Source organism: Pagrus pagrus, assembly GCF_965226575.1.
Source record: "Pagrus pagrus genome assembly, chromosome: 21".
Lineage (NCBI taxonomy): Eukaryota > Metazoa > Chordata > Actinopteri > Spariformes > Sparidae > Pagrus > Pagrus pagrus.
This window is the reverse complement of record NC_140208.1, coordinates 11,130,867-11,155,046: the sequence shown is the minus strand read 5'-3', so window position 1 is coordinate 11,155,046 and position 24,180 is coordinate 11,130,867. Positions and strand designations below refer to the sequence as shown.

The window sequence follows — 24,180 nt, the reverse complement described above, 5'->3', positions numbered from 1 at the left end:
TCTCTGCTGTCCACATTTTTTTTTTAAATGGTAAAATTAAAAAGAAAAAGATTAATTTGTTCACACATCCTTTCTCAAAAACTCAATATGATTTTCAATTTTCACTCTAATCCAGTGGCTCTCAAATTTTTCCGCACCGAGGACCACAGAACTGACACAAATTAGACCACAGACCTCTAGATGACAAGATTTTGTCTGAGGTCAGTCTGATAGGAGCTTTTAGACGTCGTATCATATTTTAGCATATCCCACTGATTCAACCATGCGAAATTATTTCAAATATACGTATCAATGATACTACCTCAGAAGACATTTATTGAGATTACTTAAACACTATTTTTATCTACATACCTAACATAGTGTGACCTTCTCTACTTCAGTCCCTTACTATGAAAAGCCCTTATGAAGTCATCAGGGGCAGAAATGCAACGTGTCCCAGTGCTCATTGAACATGCATTACTTCACTTCTCTCTGACACTGAGCAATATGAACCTACATCATATGTGGACACTTTCAGAGCGAGCAGGGGAAGGTCTGAGGGAGCATTTAACAAACGACACAATTACTCCAAGGCAGGCCTAATGATTGAGGCTGAATGATGGTGAAAGCTTCTCAGAAAAGCGGCTGATGAAAATGGTTAAAGATCGCAATGCATTCTGGGTGAGCTGTGCTCCTCAAATGTATCGTCATCACTATATCGGTCCCCTCCGTCCTTGAGGGTCAATGTCACTTGAATCCACTTCTCAGCAGTGGAAGCTCGAGACGGCGATGATTTCCTTTCAGGGGAAGTGCCTCTCCCTCTCAGCTCTTAGTTTAGTTTAGGGGTGTCACAATATATCTGTATTGACTGAGATATTGACTTGTGTCCAGTCTTTATGCTAAGCTAAGCTAAGCTAAGCAGCTTCTGGCGTATGTTTCAAAATATCAAACCTCGACTCCTTTAATATTTAAACAAGCCACTTCAGCTGCCTGACAAGTAATAAGTGAACACGTGCATGTATTACTGAAACAGTGCGAGTGTTCAGAAAATACAATGTGACATAATGAGAGATATTTTTTTTAAAATCACTACGCTTTCAACAACTGTTTAAGGTGCTTTCGCTGGCTTCCTCCCTCACCAGCTTCCTATCCAGTGCCAACACGGTTAGATGTTTCATTATAGATAGGAGACAATTATTGCACCACATCACACATGCTATCGCTATCAGCAGAAATCTCAACCCACAGAATGCAATCCGGATAGCGTGTCCCTGTGCCCTTGGTATTTAATGACATTTCTTTCTGTCCAGGATGATAGAAGGAATCCATCAGAGCGAGCGTTTGGAAATGTTTGACTGTTTTCTGTCCTATTTGAACCGGGCCAGCGGCTTCTCAAGCAAAAAAACACATTTACAGCACTAAAGCTAATCCGAAAATCCCCGTTGTTATGACAACCACACCATGCTAAAGCTAGCTTCTGGCCATTTTACCTGTTTAATTTCATGTACGAATGAAAGAAAGAAAACAACAAAATGATTTTAACGTGTAAATGGTTTGTGGCTGCATTTATTTTCAGGGCACATTTCCTTCAGTCCGCAAATCTCCTCCTGTGAGCACAAGCAATTTCAGTCCAGCTCTCACACCATTATGATTCACAGAGGCCAAGTATGAAATTAGTTTCTTTTTTGACAGAACACATCTTGATTGACAGCTCGACAAATGAGAAATCATTTACTGTGAGCAGAGTGGCCGCCTGCTTTTGGCAGAGACTCTGCCTGTCTCTGAGGCGAGTGTACGTGTGTGTGCGTGTGTGTGTGTACAAATGGCTTAAAAAGCAGATTTAATGTTAGGTCTGAGGCATCAAAACCACAATAGCAGGGCTGTCAGCCTAAAAAACACTTCACACCATTTCCGGTGTAAAAATCTTTACTTGGTTGTAGTTTTATTTTAACATGTTTACACAGAGGCTCAGACCAACAGAGCAGAGCCTAATGTTATGTACCTGTGAGTCGGAGCACAAAGACACCTTTAAAAGAAAATGTATTCCTGCATTAGTATTTCCTGTCTCTGGGTAAAACATGAATGAGTCCATTCACAAACTTGAAACTCAAATCTTCTTGTTTGGATTTGCTTGCTGGGCGTGTATGTTGGTATAATTCACGCTCAGAATGACACAAAGAGAAACTTGTTATCCAGTGGAAGTGTTGATGAAGCGAGATTACAATTTGATGGTAAATGTTAAAACATAGTGGAGCAGTAGCACATGTGAAGAAGAATCATCACATCAATGGACCCACTCAGTAATTAGTAACACAGCCATTATTCATTTAGAGTCTAACATTAGCCTCATCTTTATCTGCATGGTTATACTAGAGCAAAAAAGAAGTGTTGTAAAAAATGCTCAAAAGTCATACTTCAGTAAAGGTAAAGAGAGTGTTAAAATATTATTTACATAAAAGTGAAAGTCACCCATATGAATAGTACTTGAGTAGTTTGGGCCTTTTGATGTGGGGTTGTATGAGGTAGTTATCCCTAGTCAGTGTGTTACCTGCAGTAGATGACCGTCAGCTCTTAACCTGTGTGAAGCAGCGTGTAGCACCGACAGGGAAGCAAAGCATTGTAGCAAGACTTATTTTTGGTGCTTTACATTGCCGTCAGACAGCCCTTTCCTTTGGCACTACATTCCCTCAACCGTAGAGCATCCAAATTCCTACGAAGTGCAGCTGTGCCTGCCCCACACTGTATTACACAGCAATATGAAGCAATGTAAAGCACTAAAAATGTATTAAAAAATAGCGTACACTTAAATGGATGTATATCTTTTTAGGCGTGCTTTCTTTTAGGTGGCTAAAATACTTCTTGCTGTCGTACCAGTGTAGCAGAAAAATGGTCTGCTTCCCTGACAGGTCATCTACTGCAGGTAACACACTGACTAGGGATACTAGGGTACTTAAGTATCAAGAATACAAGTAAAAGTAAATTAAATATATATCTCTCTATATATATATATATATCTTATATACATATATGTATAAACTGTATACTTGGCATTGACTTGGTATTATTGGCTTTGGCGTTATTGACCAACCACAAGCATCAGTATTTGACGATCTGGGAATGAGACTCAACAATCCACTATTGATCTCCAGAACTGCTTTTTTCACCTTTAATGTTGAGTAGTAGTTAAGTTGATATTATTTATTGCACTTAATAGACAACAGACACATAGACAACATTAGGCACTATACAACCACAGGTTAGGGCTCCTACCACCACTGATTCCATTAATACAAAACATTTATTGATTTAATAAAGACCTCTCTATAGAATACAACAGAGGCACAAACTAAAATGACTACGGAGTTGAATTAACACCTTTCTGAAGAATGTTTCAACAATAAGTGAACATTATAACCTCCATACAAGAAAGATTCACTGCATCAGACTACATTAGCTGTAGCTTGATGCACCAAAAAAACTGACCCATTTTCCCTATATATGATACTGTAGTCAGACAATACGTTAACGGACTCAGAACACCTCCTCTGCATGGATGCCTTTCAATATATCATACAGTTTCTTTAACTAATAGACTTAAACCTCAAAGAGCTTCAGGCGCCTCTATTAAAAGGTCACCATTCATCACAACAAAGTGAACTGCTGCATTAACCCGGAGAAACCCCGCTTTAAAGTGAGCTGTAGAATAATCAGGTGAGCACTAATGAAGCACACCACCACCACACCACTAGTTCCCCCCCCTCACTTTGTCAGTAATGGCTTTTTGCTCAGTCAATATGCACACTACACTTTCACACATACGGGCATGCATGCAAATGCAAGCACAGATAATGTGTTTTCTTACTGACCACATGTTAATTAATAGGCACAATCAGGAGAACCCATTTGTCTCTCTGAATCTGGATTCAAGCATGGTGCTGCCATCTGGTGGTTGGAACAATGTATTGTTGCTGTTTCTGCTGTGCTCACAAATGTACATTTTATAAATCTAATCATTTTAAAACTGCAAAGACATGTGGACAAATATCTAACTCAGACATTTGTTTGAGTAAGTGGTCTAAAAATCTGTTCCCAGCCCATTTAATAATGGTAATGTAAAGCTTTTTGAATAGCATAGCTTTTAAACACTGGACAACGTCCTCGTTCCACATCAGTGTATTCAGTCCAATGCTGGTGTCCATTGAACTGAACCTAAGACTGTATTAAAGCCTCATTGTGCTCCTTCACAAATTTTGAGAAGGTGAGAGACAGCATAAGATTCAGGTATGCTGAAGACGAGGACTGCCTGATATAGTAAAAATCATATTGCACTTATTTTGACGGATAGTAAAATTTTGATATGAATCACAATTAGAGGGAATGATCATTTTTGCATCACAATCTTTATTTTAACTGAGAGAACTATTCTACTATTCATTCATCATAATGATGTGGGGTCTGTGCCAAACAAAGAAACAAATATTTGTAGGCCAAGGCATCTCTGCAACTCTTCAGTTCTTCATTATAATGCTGTTTGGTCACACATTTTACTTTAATTAAAAATTTGCAGCTTCTGGAATTTGGATATTGCACTCTCCAAACAAGACTATTATATAGAATAAAATGTGTATTTAGCGAAACAATAGATCGAATTAATGTGTATTGTTATCACTGCACAAGCCAGAATGAATCCCTGCTTTGGGTAAACATACAGTATATTTTGTACTGTATATTGTTTTCTTTAAGAAAATATCTTCAGATTAGGGAATAACAAGGTGAAAAGAAAAAATAGGACAGCTTTAATCTTGCTATGATATTGCTATGATACCCGTTATGTTTTTGATTAGAACACAAGAGAGTCCTGATTAAAAGATGATCCCCCAGTTTGGAGGTGATGTCACTTAGTGGCTTAATTGCAGTGTGGGGGATGTAGGCTTCAGGCTTTGAGAAGCAGTCCACAGGTCTAATATTGCACTCCTATAACACTGCTGGACTCTGCTGGACTGCTGGATTATGCACATTTTAAAAACATATGATCAAAATCAATACAGAACAATGAGAGATATTGCCTTTTTAATTACATGAATTTTGATGCCTACATTACCCACAAAGCAACATATTACACACAGTTTCCTCTGGAGCCACAAAAGGCTTTATACTACTTTTTTCACATCGTCCCCCCAAGACCTGTAAACACACTTTTATGTGTAAAATTGGTGGAATTACCCTTTAGATAAACTATATCATGGAAATCAATACAAAATAAATCTAAAGAAAAAAAGCTTTTTTTTTCTGATTGCAATTTATAATCCAAAAGAGAATTAGCATGACGTAGTTGACATGGTCACTGCTTTTCCACATTATGTCCAGAAAAAAAACAGACAGTGTCTTATTTTTGTAGCACCTTAACAATCTCAAAAAAACTGTTTATAGTGGCTTTACCGCTTCTTATGCCAAATCAGACCAGAATGGTTCGAACCCACCATGCAACGAACCTCCACTACCAACAGACTTAAAGATACACAAACAAATAATCATTGGAAATGTCCTCCGTACCATACCAGTGCAAAACAACTCAAAAACAAACAGAATCTTGCATGTTATTTATTACTTTTTAGATTTACAAGTTATTTTCACATTTCTGTTTTTTTTTTTAAAAAAGGCTAACAACTCTCTGGTGTTACAGGTATCAATACACAATGAATGCAAACAACTGCATTTGTTGGACAGTTCAGAAACATCTTCAGATGTGTAGCCTATTAAATCATGACCAGCTTCAATGAGCAAAGTCTAGCGTTTTTCTTATAACTGCGTCATGTCACGTCAGGTCCCTAAAAAGAACAAAATGCTGCGATCTACATTGCAGTAAGACAACAATCCTTTAGATTAATTGCTCTCTCCTTTGCAAATTCAGCATTAATAGTCGGGTATTTGTATCTTTCATAATGATGATCAATGTAGAGGGAAATGACGAGAGTAGAAAAGTAAACTGACAATATAAATGTATGAGTATGTACTAATTACATACACATACATAACACAGACACACACTCACACAAAGAGGGAAAATGGCAAAAGCATCACCCTTCAAAAAAAAAAAATTATTTAAGACAGAATTCAATCAACTGAGACAGAGGCTGAAGATGAACAGGGAGGTAGATAGATACACGGGGGGGAGACAGAAGAGAAGTAGTGAGGGATCTTGGTATTTCCCTCTAGCTTATGATTCTTTTTAAAAAAATGTTCCTTAAATCAAAGAGGATCCAGATAATCTCATCTGTAATCTCAGTTTAAGTGCAGGGGTGGCGAGTGGCTCTGCCCTCTCCTGCCTCTCTGGGTTTTAGCTACGTGCTGTCCTTACAACGATGTTCAGGTGCTCGCTCTCTAAGTTCGTTGCTTTGTACTTGCTAATTGCCCCCGCCGCAGCACTGCCCGCTGCGCCCCTGAGGAGCAGCTTCTTGTAGATCAACTCCTGTCCTGGTCCGACCACCTTGTCCGGCTCCTCCCGGAGGGTCGCTTTTCGGTAGCTTCTTTGCTAAAGGGACAGAAACACAGATGTTTAAATAGAGTAGATTTGACAGAGGAAACAATCAGTCGGTTTTCCAGCAGGTGTCACAAGAAAAAAAATCATTGGTGTTATCTTTTTAGTAATCTGTGCTGTTAAATTAGGTCATTTTTTTAGCTAAAGTTGAGACATAAGCCAAATAATCACAATGTCCCCGGTCTGATTGGCCCTCGTTGACTGTTATAATCATCCTCTCTCTGCTGGTGTTTCCTGCCTATCTCTACAATGTTAACTGCCAAACAGTTAACAAATACACAAATGAAAAAAGATCAGTTAGCAGCAGGCTAACAGCTGTGTTTTGGTATTTTAGTATCTACAAATAATGAATGTATCCCCTTACGTTACACAAGCAGCTCTTTCCAATTTAATCAGTCTAATAAAGCCATGCCAGTCTTTTCTCTCTCACACTCACGAGTTCTCCTTCAAGATTAAAGGAGACACAGTTCTGCTACTCTATTTTAATCAGTCTCTTCAGGACTGTACGGTTGAACACAGGCCTATATGGTCAGGTGCACGTGCTATGCAAAAAAAGATTAGTGCCGTGCATTAAGTCAAGGGCACAGATGTGTAAACTGTGCACACTGATAATTATATTAGAGCACAAATGACTAATAAACACCAATTATTATTTTTTCCCATGACATACCCCATACTGTTTCGATTGTTTATCAGCTCACTTTTCTTTCTCCCATCATCAAACAGTACCTATTCAATTCAGGTCCGGTCAGAAAAGCTGTGCCAGTTTTGACATTTGTGTGTAATTAATCTTGTCTGCAGAAACAAGGGGGTGGCAAACTAAGCTGCAGCAAGAAATATAAATTTTTGGGAGCAGCGGAATGAAATATTTGACTGAACAGAATGACGCACTTACCAATAGCCATGAAAATTTCATTGACGTTCATGGCAGTCTTGGCCGAGGTTTCCATGAAGAGTAGACTGTTGTCATCAGCGTATGTTTGTGCCTCCTAAGAATTTAGATATTGAGAGAAATATTAGACATTTACTGCGCTGACGAGTTTAATTCAATTTTATGACATAATAAATGTACAATATCTCAAATCATTTTTTTGCTAAGTTGATTTATACTTCATACCTGAAGATCTACAGCTCTCTTGTTTGCGATGTCCGCCTTGTTTCCAGCCAGAGCGATCACTATGTTGGGACTGGCTTGTCTCTGCAGCTCCTTCACCCAGTTTTTCGCTCGCGCAAAAGTGTCCTATCGATCAACAGAACTTTATTAATTTTGCTCTAACAGGGTGTATTCACACGACAACTTTACAGCATGTATACTTCTTATCAGTAAAACATTAAAATTAATTACAACTGAAACTGAAAGTAACAACGAAACTGTTTAAGCAAGAGTTCATCATGTTGCAACTGACTGATAAGACTCCCCGCCTGTTGCCCTGTACGTACTGTGTTGGTGATGTCGTAGACCACGATGGCTGCCTGAGCGCCTCTGTAGTACATGGGAGCCAGGCTGTGGTAACGCTCCTGACCTGCTGTGTCCCAGATCTCAAACTTCACAGTGGTGTCGTCCAGACAGACAGTCTGAGTGAGGAAGGCAGCTGAGGAGAGCGAGACAACACACATATTTTCCGGTTGCAGCTTCTTATAAGGAATTGGTGATTTTCTTTGTCATTTTTTGATAGTAAATGAAAAGTTTGGGTTTTTTTCAATTGTTGGTTGGACAAAAGAAGCAATCTGAAGACGTCACTTTGGGCTTTGACATTTTTTGGGGGACATTTACTCGGCTAATCGATTAATCTTGAAAATAATCAGTGGATTAATTGGCTATGAAAATAATCATTAGTTGAAGTCCTATATCTGTGCAGTTTTGATACATTTCTAAATATTCATCCCTTAAGTACACAGCAACATAATCTACCTACTAAGACAACCAAACCTCTCAAAATGTAATCCTTTAAAATTCTAGAAATACATGTTTGTCTCTTACCTCCAATGGTGCTCTCCTGAAATTCATGAAACTGGCCTTTGACGAAGCGCAGCACTAAGCTGGACTTGCCCACCGCCGACTCCCCCAGCAGCACCAGTTTGAACTGGCAGATTTTGTTTGCTACTGCGGCGCCATTAGGCCTGGTTGCTCCTCCACCGCGCCCAGCCATTGACAGAGACAGAGACGGAGACCGTTGCGGATGAGATGGCCTGGATCGGACTGAAACTGCAGGTTAACGAGGTTGAAGAGGGGAGTCTGGACTAACAGGCACTGATGGTGAGCGAGGTCAGGAACCAAACTCCTGGGGGGAAGAACCGGATCGGGAGGGCAGTGGTGGAGTGATCCGAGTGAGCCGGTCTACCTTTAAGAATAAAAACATGAAAAATCATTGGAACTTATTCTGAGAAACCAAAACAATACTGTAGTGTGTCATCTTACAGATCTGTAGATCTACAGTAATGGTAAAATCTAACTGGAATTCAATAGTTCCTTGTATTATACCTGTTAGGGCTGCTACTAAAAGTTATTGTCATTATCATTAATCTCCTGAATACTTGAATACTACATACAAAAAAGACAAAAATTCATTCCCATTCTTTTGAGACATGATTTATCATTTCAGACATTTCTCGAGAAGAGAAAGCAGAACATCAGTTTGCTCCAGTTTGTTAACTGAGAGGATTTGGTGTCTCATGTACGAAACTGAAACTGTCTACACTGTAAATTTGGAGAGTTTTGGACCAATGGCACCATTTATCTTTATTTCATTATAAAAATAAAAGTGCTTATTAAAATCCTGTTTTCAACTCATGACATTCTCCAAGTAACATTAATTCATGTCAGTTGTCATGGCAGTGTTGATTTCACCAGTCACCTAACTACCTAATCCTATCAGAAATAGTGTCTTAAGACGTTATGGCACTTGACAGTTTAAAAGTTGATTATCTAACGTTAAATTACTTGACACACAGCTTTTATTACATTACCTCGCAAGCTCTAAACTGACATCTCTCTGTAGGTAACATCGTGATCTTATAAACAAAGTCAAGAGAATAGATAATAATTATAGAATAACAACCTTGAGATAAACTGTTTACATCACAACACCGGCTACACCTGCCGATCTTTACTTAAAACAGAGCCAGCTGTAAGTTAGCTACGAGGCTAAAGCTCGTCTGTAACAGCGACGAGGCGAGTTAGCAATGCTAACCTCGGCTAACAAGAAATAATACTGACAGGAAACCAATAACACGTTGACGCGCTTACCAACAACGAAAGACTATGTCCACTCCGCCTTGTGAATAGTGAGTTATAACCGTGTTGCTCCTCGTTAACGACGTTTTCTCCTAAAACACTTTCAGGTTCAGTAAATTATACGCTTCCGCCTTGTGGAACCAAAACACTTCCTGGATTCATGCGTCACGTGATGCAGTGTGACAACCAATCAAATGGCCGAAAAGTGTGTCGTCAGAAGCAGAGCCAACTGAACCGACACATACATATGTATTAAAAAGGCTTCTTATTTCGAAATATGTGTAATTATTGTTATTATTATTATTATTATTGTTATTATTAGATATCTAAAGAAGCCCTAAAAGGCCATGCATTCATACATTTTATTTCCTCCGTTTTCCTCACAAATTTCATTTGTTTTCTTGAGATCTCGAGTTATTATCTCGAAATAACAACTGTCGTTTTCCCGAGATAACGGGATAATTTTCTCGAGATCTCGAGATAACGAAACTTTGTTTTCCCGAGATACCGATATAATTAATTTGAGATCTCGAGATAATGACTGTGATATCGTTATCTTGGGAAAACAAAGTTTCATTATCTCGAGATCTCGAGAAAATTATCCCGTTATCCCGGGAAAACGGCTGTTGTTATGTCGAGAAAAATGGAAGCCCTAAAGGGCCATGCATTCATACATTTTATTTCCTCTGTTTTCCTCACAAATTTCATTTGTTTTCTTGAGATCTCGAGTTATTATCTCGAAATAACAACTATTGTTCTCGAGATAACGAAACTTTGTTTTCCCGAGATAACGATATAATTAATTCGAGATCTCGAGATAATGACTGTGATATGATAGGCCTGAGATTAGCTGAAGCCTTGCTAACCGTCCTTTTAGATGACGCACACTAATGTGTATATTATCTGTAATAGCAAGGCATAATGCTATTTCAGCCTGTGTCAGGCCTTGATTGAAAAGATGTGATGCGGTGATCGATATGCTCCTGCTCCTCTGACATTGCTACACTGAATGATGTTTCCTGCAATGATTTAATAGACTACACTATCGTTTTGTTTTCTCAAGATCTCAAATTAATTATCCTGTTATCTCGGGAAAACATCAGTTGTTATTTCGAGATAATAACTCGAGATTCGAGATAACAAATAAAATTAACTCATTATCATGGGAAAACGGAGGAAATAAAATGTATCAATGCATGGCCCTTTAGGGCTTCCGTAGATATCTACTCTCTTTATTTTATTTATCTTTTAATTCAGGATGTAATAAATAATGACATTGGCTTTTTTTCTCTCTGGCTATCAAAAATGTAATTTCTGATGTTAAAGATGGTTGTATGTAATATGGATTTCTCATGTGCCACAAAAAAAATCTATATTTGAGACTTATTAACTTTTTTTTACTGCTCCTCTGACTATTTTCTCTTTATTCTATGCAAATGCAATGAGGATGCAATGCTGGTGTTTATCTGAAGAGGAAGGAAGGTGAAATTGATGTATTTATAGATTATCATACTTAAAAATGTTGTAATTTCAGCCTCTCTTCTACCACAAGGTGGAGCAACTTGATAGAGACAGAGAAAACTCTTCTGAACTAAAAGAAGCTTCAACATGTGCCTTAGGATCTTCAGGAACTGGGGATATACATTACTGAGGCTGCTGATAAAATGAAAATATTGAAATACATATTGTTAAAAGCATAACCTTCAGATTCAAGACAGGGTGAGGTGCAAAACAAGTACAGTAACTGTCACATCCGAGTGTGATTGATGATGGGGCACCAAGGTTGTGTGCCATACCCTCCCTCTCTCTCCTGTGATCCCTTTCTAAATCTCCCATTTGAATCTATCCATCAAAGGCAAACATGACAAAACAAAACATACAAAAAGGTGACATTAATCATCTTTATTATTACAATGCTTAAGTACACAACATGTGAGAGTAGATTATTCAGTTAATGAAAGATGTGTTGCGTCATGCTCATTTGTTGCACAGATCAGTGCGGCAGCACGTGACAGATGTGCGAGCACCTGGACGATTCAGCTCCGTGCATTCGTCTGATTCCATACAATCCTTTGAGTAGAAGATAGCTGCGAAAACATGGAAAAAGACAGGATGGATTATCAAACAACATCTTCAAGTTTCAAATGAGTGTAATGACTGAATTTCTCCTGGTAATGCATTTTCCCCCCCAGTGTTTGATTAGCTGATCAGCAGCCAACACTTACTGGATCCAATTAGGCTGACGCTGCCACAGACTTCAGTTGAGCTGCTGCAGGTCTTCACAGGGCTTGAACACAGATTAACGCCACCGCAGTTACATGTCAAGGCCTCACCTGGGGAAAAAAACAGTAACTGTTTTATTCAAACTAACGCTGCATTTTCGCTGCCACAAACTATTTTCATTTAGCTCTAAAATCTGCTCAAAGCAGACACACTGGGAACACAACATTTCAAAGAAGGACTTATTCAACTTTGATCAAACAGACTGCAGGTTTGTTGTGTTTCCTGCGCATTAACTCACCCTGAGCGACAACCAACGACACCAGAAGAGCAAGAATCACGGTCTTCATGTTTTCACACCAATCTCTGTATAAATAAAGCAGGAGAAATCAAATTCCACATTTGCAGGGAGCACTGTCATAATCCACGTATTAAAATCCTTAAAGATATCCCACCTGGTAAATTGTCCCGCTGCAGTTTTGATACTTCAAATGTGTAGCTTCCTTTTTATTTGAACTTGTTCAGAAATCGATGCAAACCCAGTGTATCATTAACTCTAAAGTTGTCTGCTGGGGTTTTGAACACAAACAGAGCGCTTTAACAAGGTCAAACATTGATGCTTGCAAAACCCAGTATGACCTAATATGAATAGCTTTTATTGTTATGTTTTTGAAATGTTGACAACGACTCGATGCTAATAGCTTTAGATAGCAGAGAGGACTTGACCCAGTGTGTATAGGCTGCTCTTTATAATCATAATAGATAATAGTTTGAAACAGGATCACCTTAAATGCATCACAACATACAGCTGGTTCCCTTTTTGATTTTTTCACCCCTGTGCCACAGACATCTACCACTATGTAAAGCACAAGCTGTACACCCAGAAATTGTTTTCCAACAATGCTGAAAAGCGCCAAACCAGCTGCGCATTTGCATGTCAAATTATGACTTTTATGTGTTCTGTGTCTTTTATTCCTCCTCATTTTATTAGAACAACAAAAGATCACACAAAATTAGAAACAGTCTTCTGAAAATGATATCATTTAAATCATGAACAAAGATGAGCCTGAATTTAGATTTATTCTAGGAAAATGGCTCCACATAATTGTAAACGTATAAAAGCTCTTCATCTTGCAGGCAAAATGTTGTTTGTTGTTGTTGTTTTTTTCTTTCTTCTCCACCTTGAAACCAGTTAATATTGGTGTTTATGTATTACGTAAACCTTGGGTGTTGTGTAAACATAAAGGTTATGTGGACAGATAACAAAATGCATTACAGACCCTTTCTTTTCTTTATGTTATGCTTTCCTTAACTTGTGCTAGTCTTAAGTTAATACTGACGCCTCTATGTAATCTCCACAAGCAAACTAATTCAAATGAACAAAGTTAACTTTCTTTTACTTTTGTCCACAGGTGATGCCAGAATGAACAAATAATGAAAGTTTCTCGTAGAAACTTTAAATTAATATTGGTACTTATACCATAATTATTTACCATTTTGACAGTTCATCACTTTTTTATTGGCTGCTCTGGTTAGTTACTGTGTATTTTATGCAAGTGCAACGACAGCCCAGCCAGCGGATGTCGTACAATCCATTTACAGTAACATCCTCAGTTCGATTCTGACCGGACACTTGTCGAATGAAACTTCCCAAAGATAAGAACAAAATGAAGGATGATAAAGGTGTTGTTTGTCCTGTCCTAACAGGTGCGACAGAGCTGAGACGTCAAAGACGCACAGACTGTACAAGCCCACACAATCCTGAAAAGAGATCTGATCAGCCAAGTAATTAAAATCACTGGTGTGGGTGTATATGAATGTGAAGGGCCTTTCATGATTTTAGTGAAAACGACAGAGAGGATATTTAAAAATGTACCACAGTATGTTCTGAATAAAAACTTCACCATACTAATTGTAAAAGTTACGACGCACCAAAAAATTTGCTTCGTGATGTTTCGGAAAACCATTTGAAGACACAAATGACAACAATGACAACTGATCTTTATTATGATACTACTAAAGTACACAAGACAAGACTTGAGAGTACATTATTTTTTTACTTCAGCATGTGTTGCATGATTTTGCTCAGTTGCACAGATCAGTGCTGCAACATGAGGTGAAATAGTAGGGTGGATAATGCAACCCCAGGCAGTCATCTAATCCAGACATGCAACCCTTTACTATCCTGGCAGCTGTGAGAACATGGAAAAAGACAAGATGGATGTCCTGAAATGTTTTCACTGAAAGTTATGACTGAATTGGTGCAGCTGAAGTATTTTTTCCATAGTGTTTTCCAGCTGAGCAGTTCACTGAAGGAGCGGTCTATACTTACAGGATCCAGTGACGAGGATGGTGGCACAGACAGGATCTGTGCCGTATTCGCAGGTCTCCACAGGGCCCGTACAGGTCGTCTGCTGGCAGTGACATATCAAAGCGTCACCTGTAAAACAAAAAAATTACACAAACTAGTGCTGAATTTTCACATTCCACAATAAAGACCCTTGTGTCACCTGGCCAGTTTTGAGTAGGACATGATTTAATTCAATAGACTGCAGGTTTGTTGTGTTTTCTGTACATTAACTCACCCTTGCTGACAACCACACACACACACACACGCATATTTGAAGCTTAAAGGTTCATTATGGACTTTGGAAAACTGAGAATTTTCCAGTAAGTGAACGTTGTACTGTGATCGTACTGTGATCGTCTGCCAAAGTCAGAGAAGCTGTTTTGTAACTAAAACAAACAACCAGATAAACACAATGAGCTCACGGTGGTCTATGACAAAATCAAGCAAAACATAATAAATCAAATCAGTATCAAATAAATCATTATGACTCTGTGCAGAAAGGAGTTTGATGCAATTTTGGAAGTGGGTGTGTCATGATTTGGATTTTGTGGTGGCCTTTTTTGGTGGTGTTTCTGTGCTTGTATGTTTTGCAGAGGTGCTCTGGGCGTGGCTTTCCTGATGACTCTCACACAAAAAACACGGTAAAGCGTAGCCCCCCACTTTGTTTTGCGGTGCGCGTATATGCTGGGCATTACGGTAAGAGCGACGAGGAACCAATTTCAAAATTAAAGCTAATGATCTTCTGGTGAACATGTTTTCACATTCATTCACAGTCTGTCAATAATGAATGAATGAATTAATGAACAAATTAATTAATAAGAATACAGACTACATATTAAAATCAATCCTGTTAATAATATATAATAATTGAAATGATCTCTCATGACACAGACAATATAAGGCCATTTCCATGTAGAATTTCAAAATTAAAGCCCTATATAAAAATGCTGTCTGAAATCTAAATCAATATGGGTTTCATCTTCTAACACTCACAGCATCTCATCTACCACAAGGTGGTGCAATGTGATAGAAAGAGAAAACTAAGCAGGACCTGTGTGTGATCAGTGGTCCAGTGATTCATTCCCACTAGTGAATAAAAAAACAACTGATGTTCCTTACAAGCTGAGTTAGCTTTTCTTAGCAGGGGGAGGTATGACTGATGGAAAGAAAATGCTAAAATACAAAAGTTCTTAAAACACAACCTGTTGTTTAAATACAGGCAGAGGTGAACCAGTTTCATTTTGACGGCACAAATACTTGTTTCTAAATCTGCCCTTTGGACGAAACAGACACATTGGGAAAACATCCTGATTGATTTTGAGGAGAATATCGTCCAGTTTTGATCAAATGCACAGCAGGTTTGTTGTATTTCCTTTACGTTAACTCACACTGACTGAAAACCAACGATGACAAAAGTCACATGTCAATTGTTTTGTGTAATCTAAGAAAACTTTAGCCTATAGGTTCATTATTGACCTCGGAAATTGAAGTTTGAGAGCAAACTTTAAGAGAGAAAAACGAGGAGGCATAAAAAGAGAAAAACAGCAAGATTTAAACACATGCTGCTTTAATATGATCACACTACACACTACATGTCAAGAGAATATAGTATCAGAGTGTTGATCGTCAGGGTCATTTATCTGTTGCACTCATCAGTGTCGCAGCATGCAGCGGTTGAGACCCCAGGTTGATTCAGTATCGTGCACTGATATGGTGTCATGCAGCCCTTTGAGTAGTTGATTCCTGTGAAAACATGGACAAAGACATGATGGATCATCAGGAAATGTATTTGTCTTCTTACTTTTATTATAATTATTATTAATAGTAGCTGTTCACGTTATTGTGTCCCCAGTGAAGATTGAAGCACTCACTGGATCCAACATGAAAGATGATGCTGCCACAGACAGGGTTCGGACCGTGGCAGGTCTCCACAGGGCTTGAGCAGCGCCTCAGGCCTCCACACTTACACCTCAGGGCTTCACCTAGGAAAAAAAAAGAAATGTGATTCAACATCCTATATGTTGAATAACTTGGTGAAATTTAGCCAAAATCGACTGCGGGTCTGTATGTTAACTCACTCTGGCTGACAACCAGTGCGACAAAAAGAGCAAGAATCACAGTCTTCATGTTTTCACGTCTTCAAGTCTCTGTAGAAAAAAGGTGGCGAAGTGATCCAGATGAATTGTCCTACTGGAGCACCGACACCCTGGCCTCCTTTATACCCACTTTTATTGCGTAATTTACAAAATACCATTGCACTTATTTGAAACTTTTGAAATTGCCAACTGGGTTTTCCCCACAGAGTGACTCATCAAGGGAAGAAAACACCCATGACTCACAGAGGGAAAGCACTGCACAGTAGGTAGCTCATTAACCCTACAGAGAGTAACCACACAAACAAGATATATTAAGACCTGTACTACTCATAATGCTCTCAATTGTGTCAACTTTTTGTTATAAGCGACCCAACCCTTGAGTTGAAGAGACTGTGATTTGACAGTGCAATGTCGAGATATTTCCCTACTTGTGTGTACTCAATGTGTTTGTCTGATAAGCTGTGTTGTTCACATGAGAGGCCCGTTGAAACTGAGCCAGAGGACATGAAGCTCCAAATAAAGATGAATCACGATTGGGTTTTTTTTTGCTGTTACTTGAAAAGCCTGAATGCAAAAAAATGAAACTGCTTGAATGAAAGTTAATATAGATATAAAGAGTTTCACGAAGTTCCCTCTAGGACAAAAACATGAAAGATACTGTAGGTTCACTTATATAATCGGATTGCGAGCCAAGAACAGATCAGCCCAAATGAGAAAAAAAGGGATAAACCACCAAAAACTCCACGGCCATTAATGAGAGAAACAACAGCTGCAAATCCTCTAATATTTTTAAGAGAGCCGAACATCCCGGTGGCTGCACATTAATACGTTAATAATTTAATTAAGAGAATTCACTCATTTTAAACTTGGCAGCAGCTCTGAAAAGTTGGTGTAAACCAAAAATTCACACATGTCCTGAAATAACAAGTCCGCACCAGCAGAAGCTCCTCTCTCCCACAGAAAACACTGCTCCTGAAACGCCTCGTCAGTAGTCCCGCCTTTAACTCTGTAACTGTGTGACATCACACTACCTCACCATGTCACACATTTGCATAAGTAATGCCTCATGGCTAGTTTGGCACTTAGGAATTGATTTAGCACAGCCGCTCTGTTGTTGTTGACCAATCAGAGGAGACATAGTATTCAGGAGGCGGGGCTTTAAAGAGACAGGAGCTAAAACAGAGTGTTTCAGACAGAGGCGGGATGCAGAGCTGCAGAATCAGAAAACTGATAATGCTAATTGGTCATCAAATATGTTGTTTTACCGCAAAATTTGGCCTGATGACCCTCCAGCTTTTCACCATGAATTGTCTTTTTAGTTGCTGATATGCGCTGATAATGTAGAATTAATTTATGCCTTTACTATTGTATCATGTAACCCTATGAAAAGGTAACGTTAATCTTAGGTAGGAAGTGGTTGAACGCTGACATTAGCTGCTGAACGCAGCAGCACGACATTTAAGTTTCCCACCAGATTCATGTCGTTTTGGAAAACCATTAGAAAAAACTTGAAAAAATGAAATATAAAAAGTGAAAAATGGCAAAAGTGAGGTAACTGACTGATCTTTATTTTGAGAGACGTGTTGCATGATGCTCATTCATCAGTTGCACAGATAAGTGCTGCAGCAAGTTGGGAACTGTGAGAACGTGGAAACAGACAGGATGAATTATCTATCAGACAACTTCTACAAGTTTCCAATGAAAGTAATGACTGAACTGATCCAGGTAATGCATTTTTTTACCTATGTGTTTTCAGATGAAAAGTACACAGCCTCCACTTACAGAGTCCAGAATAGTAGATGGTGCTGCCACAGACAGGATTTGGTCCAAATCCCCTGTGTCCCATGTAGAATTTCAAAATTAAAGCCCTATATAAAAATGCTGTCTGAAATCTAAATCAATATGGGTTTCATCTTCTAACACTCACAGCATCTCATCTACCACAAGGTGGTGCAATGTGATAGAAAGAGAAAACTCAGCAGGTCCTGTGTGTGATCAGTGGTCCGGTGATTCATTCCCACTAGCGAATAAAAAAACAACTGATGTTCCTTACAAGCTGAGTTAGCTTTTCTTAGCAGGGGGAGGTAGGACTGATGAAAAGAAAATGCTGAAATACAAAAGTTCTTAAAACACAACCTGCTGTTTAAATACAGGCAGAGGTGCACCGGTTTCATTTTGACGGCACAAATACTTGTTTCTAAATCTGCCCTTTGGACAAAACAGACACATTGGGAAAACATCCTGGCTGATTTTGAGGAGAATATCGTCCAGTTTTGATCAAATACACAGCAGGTTTGTTGTATTTCCTTTTATGTTAACTCACACTGACTGAAAACCAATGATGACAAAAGTCACATGTCAATTGTTTTGTGTAATCTAAGAAAACTTTAGCCTATAGGTTCATTATTGACCTCGGAAACTGAAGTTTGAGAGCAAACTTTAAGAGAGAAAAACGAGGAGGCATAAAAAGAGAAAAACAGCAAGATTTAAACACATGCTGCTTTAATATGATCACACTACACACTACATGTCAAGAGAATATGGTATCAGAGTGTTGATCGTCAGGGTCATTTATCTGTTGCACCTATCAGTGCTGCAGCATGCAACGATCGCAAACCTATCCAGTAGCTCGCACTGATATGATGTCATGCAGCCCTTGGAGTAGGTGGCTCCTGTGAAAACATGGACAAAGACATGATGGATCATCAGGAAAAGTATTTGTCTTCTTCCTCTTATTATTATTATTATTAGGAGTAGCTGTTCCAGTGAAGATTGAAGCACTCACTGTATGTGTTGAGAAAGATGACGCTGCCACAGATGGGGTTCAGACCGCGGCAGGTCTCCACACGTCTTGAGCAGTGTCTCTGGCCTCCACAGTAACACTCCAGCGCTTCACCTAGGAAAAAAATGTAAAAGAAATGTAATTCAACGTCCTATGTCGAATAACTTGGTGAAATTGAATCACAATCAACTGCGGGTCTGCACGTTAACTCACTCTGGCTGACAACCAGTGCGACAAAAAGAGCAAGAATCACAGTCTTCATGTTTTCACGTCTTCAAGTCTCTGTAGAAAGAAGGTGGCGAAGTGATCCAGATGAATCGTCCTACTGGAGCACCGACACCCTGGTCTCCTTTATACCCACTTTTATTGCGTAATTTACAAAAAACCATTGTCAGTTTATCTGAAACTTTTGATATTGCCACCGGGGTTCTCATGGGTGTTCACTTTGTGACCCAGATGGCAATTTCAAAAGTTTCAGATAAACTGACAATGGTTTTTTGTAAATTATGCAACAAAAGTGGGTTTAAAGGAGGCCAGGGTGTTGGTGCTCCAGTTCATCTGGATCACTTCGCCACCTTTTTTCTACAGAAACTTGAGCGATGATACGTGACGCTGTGAAAACATGAAGACTGTGATTCTTGCTCTTTTTGTCTCACTGGTGCACATTCCCCAATTGTGTGTACTCGATGTGTTTGTCTGATAAGCTGTGTTGTTGGCATGAGAGGCCTGTTGAAACCAGAGGACATCAAACTCCAAATAAAGATGAATTACAATTGGGGTTTTTTTTGTTGTTACTTGAAAAGCCTGATTGCAAAAAAATTAAACTGCTTGAATGAAAGTTAATATAGATATAAAGAGTTTCACGAAGTTCCCTCTAGGACAAAAACATGAAAGATACTGTAGGTTCACTTATATAATCGGATTGCGAGCCAAGAACAGATCAGCCCAAATGAGAAAAAAGGGATAAACCACCAAAAACTCCACGGCCGTTAATGAGAGAAACAACAGCTGCAAATCCTCTTCTATTTTTTAAGAGAGCCAAACATCCCGGTGGCTGCACATTAATACGTTAATAATTTAATTAAGAGAATTCACTCATTTTAAACTTGGCAGCAGCTCTGAAAAGTTGGTGTAAACCAAAAATTCACACAAGTCCTGAAATAACGAGTCCGCACCAGCAGAAGCTCCTCTCTCCCACAGAAAACACTGCTCCTGAAACGCCTGGTCAATAGTCCCGCCTGTAATTTTGTGACTTTGTGACATCACACTACCTCACCATGTTACACATTTGCATAAGTAATGCCTCATGGCTAGTTTGGCACTTAGAAATGACCGATCAGAGCAGATATAGTATTCAGGAGGAGGGGCTTTAAAGAGACAGGAGCTTAAACAGAGTGTTTTCAGACAGAGGGGGGATGCAGAGCTGCAGAATCAGAAAACTGATGTGTTTTTTAAGCATAAAGCATGTAAACCTATTCTATTTTAAGGTTAATAAATAAAATTATGAAGCTGAAAACGAGCATAATATGCCTCCTTTAATACTTTTACAGTTAGAGCGAATATGAGGCTCCTGTAGCTATTAAAACGGTTGATCTGAATCTCATTGTTCAGGATTGATTGCTTTAATTAATGATTAATGAGGTTTCTTGCGCTTTCATTTGACATCTTGAATCACAGATAAGATTACATTTGAGGGGAATGATGAGTGTGTTTTTAATTGTCTAAAACACGTCAGAACACATATTTGAACCCCGTTTTGTTACAAAGAATAAACGCAGGAAATTTTTCCCAACAGTATCTCCATTAAAGCTACACGTGCTGAAATCAATCCAACCGGCCTTTGGTTGACATATTTGTGACATTATATTAATGACTCATTATTTGTTTAATGTGTTATAATCAGAAATTTACTTTTTTTAGATTTACTCTAATCATCCTCTGCATTTTTTTTAAAGGGTAATGCCACAAAGTCCTGTAATTAAAATGATCCCCTGACGCTGTTTTTGCATCGCGTGTTTGGACTTTAGAAGAAAACACTTTGAATTCAACAAGATGAGCAACTCCACCTATTTTACACATTAAAGTTTACAGGTCTTGGGGAGTACAACGGCATATGGGGAAAAGTAATATAAAGCCTTTTGTGTGTAATCTGATAAATTCCCTCCAGTGATGTCACTCAGTGGCTGAAACCCTGGTGCCTACATTACCCATAGTGCAACTGAGCCTCTGAGCTTCCTCTAAGTTACCCTTTAAGTCCCCAAGTGTCAGAATACTGCACACCAGCCTCTCCAGTGGGGGAACGGGACAGGTATGAACTACATACATAAACTTGTGAACTATAACTATGTCTGTCTTTCTCAGGGTATGAAAATTAAATAGCCAACTGTATGAAGCAATAAAGTACTATGACATACAATACACTTATGCATCAATACTTTGGGGTTTGGGAATCAACCTGTCAAACACACAAATTAAAGCATAATCTTAATGGATGCACAGAAAGGTCTTTTCTGCAGTGTTGACACAAAGTTCTTGAGCTTAAATCAGAGTTGAATATTCATTAATTATTATTCCTGACTCATTTGTATAAAATGTTGCTTTTTCTGACATTTCTTTGCCAGAAAAATAACATACATCAAGTGTGATAAGTGTGTTTACACAGCAAATGACACATTCCTTACATTTCTGCATACTTTATTTTGTCAGCCAAGGAGAAATCATTCAAAAAGAACAAAGTTCCTGAATACTCTGAATATTGTATGAGTATCATGAGTTAATGTTTTGTTCCCAGGAGGCATTCGTATTCTGTAAATTAATGACAGTGCTAAATATTTCATGGGACCCACTTTTCATCTAAATATGTGTGTTTATTTATATTTAATTTATCAGCAGCTATGTCGTGTTTCTAGAATTGTAGATCCTTGAGAAAGAAGTTTTCAAGCTTTTTTTTCGTGGAGCAAGTAATTAAACCTATTTCACAGCGCTATCTTCAATGCCTTGGTGAAGGATAAGTAGGACATTTATTCACATCTCCTGAAGGATCTTTAGGACAGCGTTAAACTGGAGATGGAATTAAAACTGAAACCATAAATTATGTACCGTGAACTGATTAGTGGAGTCTGGATTTTAGACGTTCATACACCGAGGACTCACAAATAGATAAATAAAAAAAGTTGGAACTGAGAAAAACATTCAATGTAAAACAATAAACAATCTAAGCTGTGTGATGCACATACTCTACTCCCTATATGCAAGGTGAGGCATGTATGACCTGTCTGATTTACAAATACAGCATCTGTGCACACAATCAACAGGTTGTCATGTAGAATGCTTACACATTGATTTGGAAACCTTTTCCTTAGGAAAAAGAATAAAAAACTTTACCATGCAAGGAGGTAACAGGTATTATCAACTGCAAATTGCTCTGAGGATGTTGGAAAAAATATACAGTATATACTGGAACCCACTGCTGTTGAGCTTCTTTTTTTTTCTTTAAAGACACACTTCAGTAAAGCTGAGATAATGCACAAATGACATGCGTAGTTTGCATAGAAATGGTGTAAGTTGCGTGGAGTTTGACAAATATGAGAGCCCAGGAGTTCAGAAAGGGAAATACAGCGCACATTGACAATCTCCAGCAGACTCTCTTTAAACACTGTCAGGATTTGTTGCATGTTCATAACTTGAGTTTCTCATTCAGTCTTTCGTTCCAGTGATCCTGTCGTTAAAAAAGCAGTTTAATCTGTGAGGTCCAGACACCACGACTGCTCTGTGCTCTGAGTCTGGACGCCGATGCTGGACCTTCGCGATGACGCGCTTTCACTGTCCCTGCTCTCCATAGAGCCCCCGTTCCCCAGTAGGCACTCCAGACTGGTGTGTTCTATGGCAGATGGGTCGCCCAGGGGAAGTTGGGGCTCGGGAGCATCCGATCGCGGTGATCCTGAATCCAGTGAGGATCTCAGAGACTGGCCTGGTAATGTGGGTGGAGAGGCAGGCACCGGGTGGATTGAGGGGCGTGAGTCCTCCATTTGGAAGATGGAGGTGTCCTGGATCAGATTGTGAGATGCTGGGGCAGACATCAGACCACAAATGTCCTTGTGTGTGGCCAAGTTGAGATGGGAGTCAGAGGTCAGGCAGAGGTGGGGGTAAGAACTGGGGGACGAGTCCAGCAGGCTGCGTGTGGACGTCCCTGTAGGAGCACTGGAGAGAAGGCAAGAGTATTCATCGCTATCACTGGGAGGCTGCAGGCACAACGTGGGCTGGGACTGGCTGATGGTGGTCGGGCTCGCACTGAGGGGTCTGTTTTCAGAGTCTTCATGCCCGGCATGAGGTGCACGGCCTGAGCTTCCACCCTGTAGGCCTGGGCTGACGCTCAGAAGAGACGGGCTGCTCCACAGATGTGCGGTCACGCTCTCGGAGCCGTGACACGGGCCTGACCTGGGTGCAGAGTTTACAGAGAGGTTAGCGGGTGGACTTGTGGATTGAGGCCGGTGGTGAGCCTCTGTTTGGGTTTCAGCAGCTGCACTGTAGCTCCAGTGACCTGCTGGTGCAACGATTTGGTGGGTGTAGCCTTCGTGGCTCGCAGGATCGTTGTGGAGGTGGTAAGTTGAAGCTAGGTTGAAGGGCATCCCAGTGTTGGGGGCCGTGGGAGGGCTGGACACCATTTGGATGCCATACGGGTACGAGGGGAGGGAGGCGGTGTAGTGATGCACAGATACGTGGGCCTGGAGGAGGTGCATCATGTGGTGCAGGCCCTTGGTGAGCTCAGATACTTCCTGGTTTAATGTGCCCATCTGTGTAGAGAATTCACACAGTTAAAAACACTTTGAGCACATGCTATCCTTCTCCTTCATATCCTATTATTAGACTGAGACAATGTGGTAAATCACAGTTCAGCTTCACAGTACCAAAAAAGAAACGGTTCCGCCCAATTAAGTCCCCAGCACAGACTGACAAATTAATCAGCTTCTATCTTTGAGG

At 39.5% G+C, this 24,180-nt stretch overlaps 3 protein-coding genes and 1 long non-coding RNA gene across 7 annotated transcripts in view; all 4 read right to left on the bottom strand.

Annotated features, from left to right (window-relative positions):
• Window positions 1-5,032: 5,032 nt before the first annotated feature.
• Window positions 5,033-9,909, bottom strand: LOC311250029 (ras-related protein Rab-5C-like). Of its 2 annotated transcripts, none has more exons than XM_084341524.1 (6): window positions 9,765-9,909; window positions 8,499-8,859; window positions 7,958-8,109; window positions 7,635-7,757; window positions 7,413-7,506; window positions 5,033-6,511 (listed from the first exon to the last, which is right to left on the bottom strand). In XM_084341524.1, the coding sequence occupies exons 2-6, from the start codon at window positions 8,665-8,667 to the stop codon at window positions 6,384-6,386; spliced, it is 666 nt and encodes a 221-aa protein (XP_084197650.1). In that variant the 5' UTR covers window positions 8,668-8,859; window positions 9,765-9,909; the 3' UTR covers window positions 5,033-6,383. The 2 variants fall into 2 exon arrangements, with proteins under 2 accessions (XP_084197650.1, XP_084197651.1); XM_084341525.1 differs by having other exon boundaries at window positions 8,499-8,855.
• A 5,980-nt stretch (window positions 9,910-15,889) lies between these two features.
• On the bottom strand, window positions 15,890-16,499 carry LOC311250465. Its single transcript, XR_014621288.1, has 3 exons — window positions 16,401-16,499; window positions 16,194-16,304; window positions 15,890-16,065 (listed from the first exon to the last, which is right to left on the bottom strand). It is a non-coding gene; the product is annotated as an uncharacterized lncRNA (long non-coding RNA).
• A 2,490-nt stretch (window positions 16,500-18,989) lies between these two features.
• Window positions 18,990-19,514, bottom strand: LOC311250195 (neurotoxin 3FTx-LT-like; the record flags this gene model as incomplete). Its single annotated transcript, XM_084341771.1, has 3 exons — window positions 19,414-19,514; window positions 19,204-19,314; window positions 18,990-19,090 (listed from the first exon to the last, which is right to left on the bottom strand). The coding sequence occupies exons 1-3, from the start codon at window positions 19,460-19,462 to the stop codon at window positions 18,990-18,992; spliced, it is 261 nt and encodes an 86-aa protein (XP_084197897.1). The 5' UTR covers window positions 19,463-19,514.
• A 2,363-nt stretch (window positions 19,515-21,877) lies between these two features.
• The window catches only part of kcnh4b (potassium voltage-gated channel, subfamily H (eag-related), member 4b), a 42,078-nt gene continuing 39,775 nt past the window's right edge, over window positions 21,878-24,180 (bottom strand). For 2 of the 3 annotated variants that reach the window (XM_084342417.1, XM_084342418.1), the window contains one exon: window positions 21,878-23,993. In XM_084342417.1, coding sequence (XP_084198543.1) covers window positions 22,938-23,993 — 1,056 coding nt within the window. In that variant the 3' untranslated portion in view covers window positions 21,878-22,937. The remainder of the gene's footprint in view (window positions 23,994-24,180) is intronic. The other variant, XM_084342419.1, reaches the window with a different exon arrangement.

What these genes read in the sequence shown, in the direction of transcription:
- LOC311250029 (XM_084341524.1), bottom strand. Translation starts at nt 8,667, where the DNA reads ATGGCTGGGCGCGGTGGAGGAGCAACCAGGCCTAATGGCGCCGCAGTA. An exon ending in TCAGGAGAGCACCATTGGAG is followed by an intron (nt 8,110 to 8,498) that starts GTAAGAGACAAA and finishes CGCTCTCCTCAG; the next exon opens with CTGCCTTCCTCACTCAGACT. An exon ending in AGAGAGCTGTAGATCTTCAG is followed by an intron (nt 7,507 to 7,634) that starts GTATGAAGTATA and finishes CTAAATTCTTAG; the next exon opens with GAGGCACAAACATACGCTGA.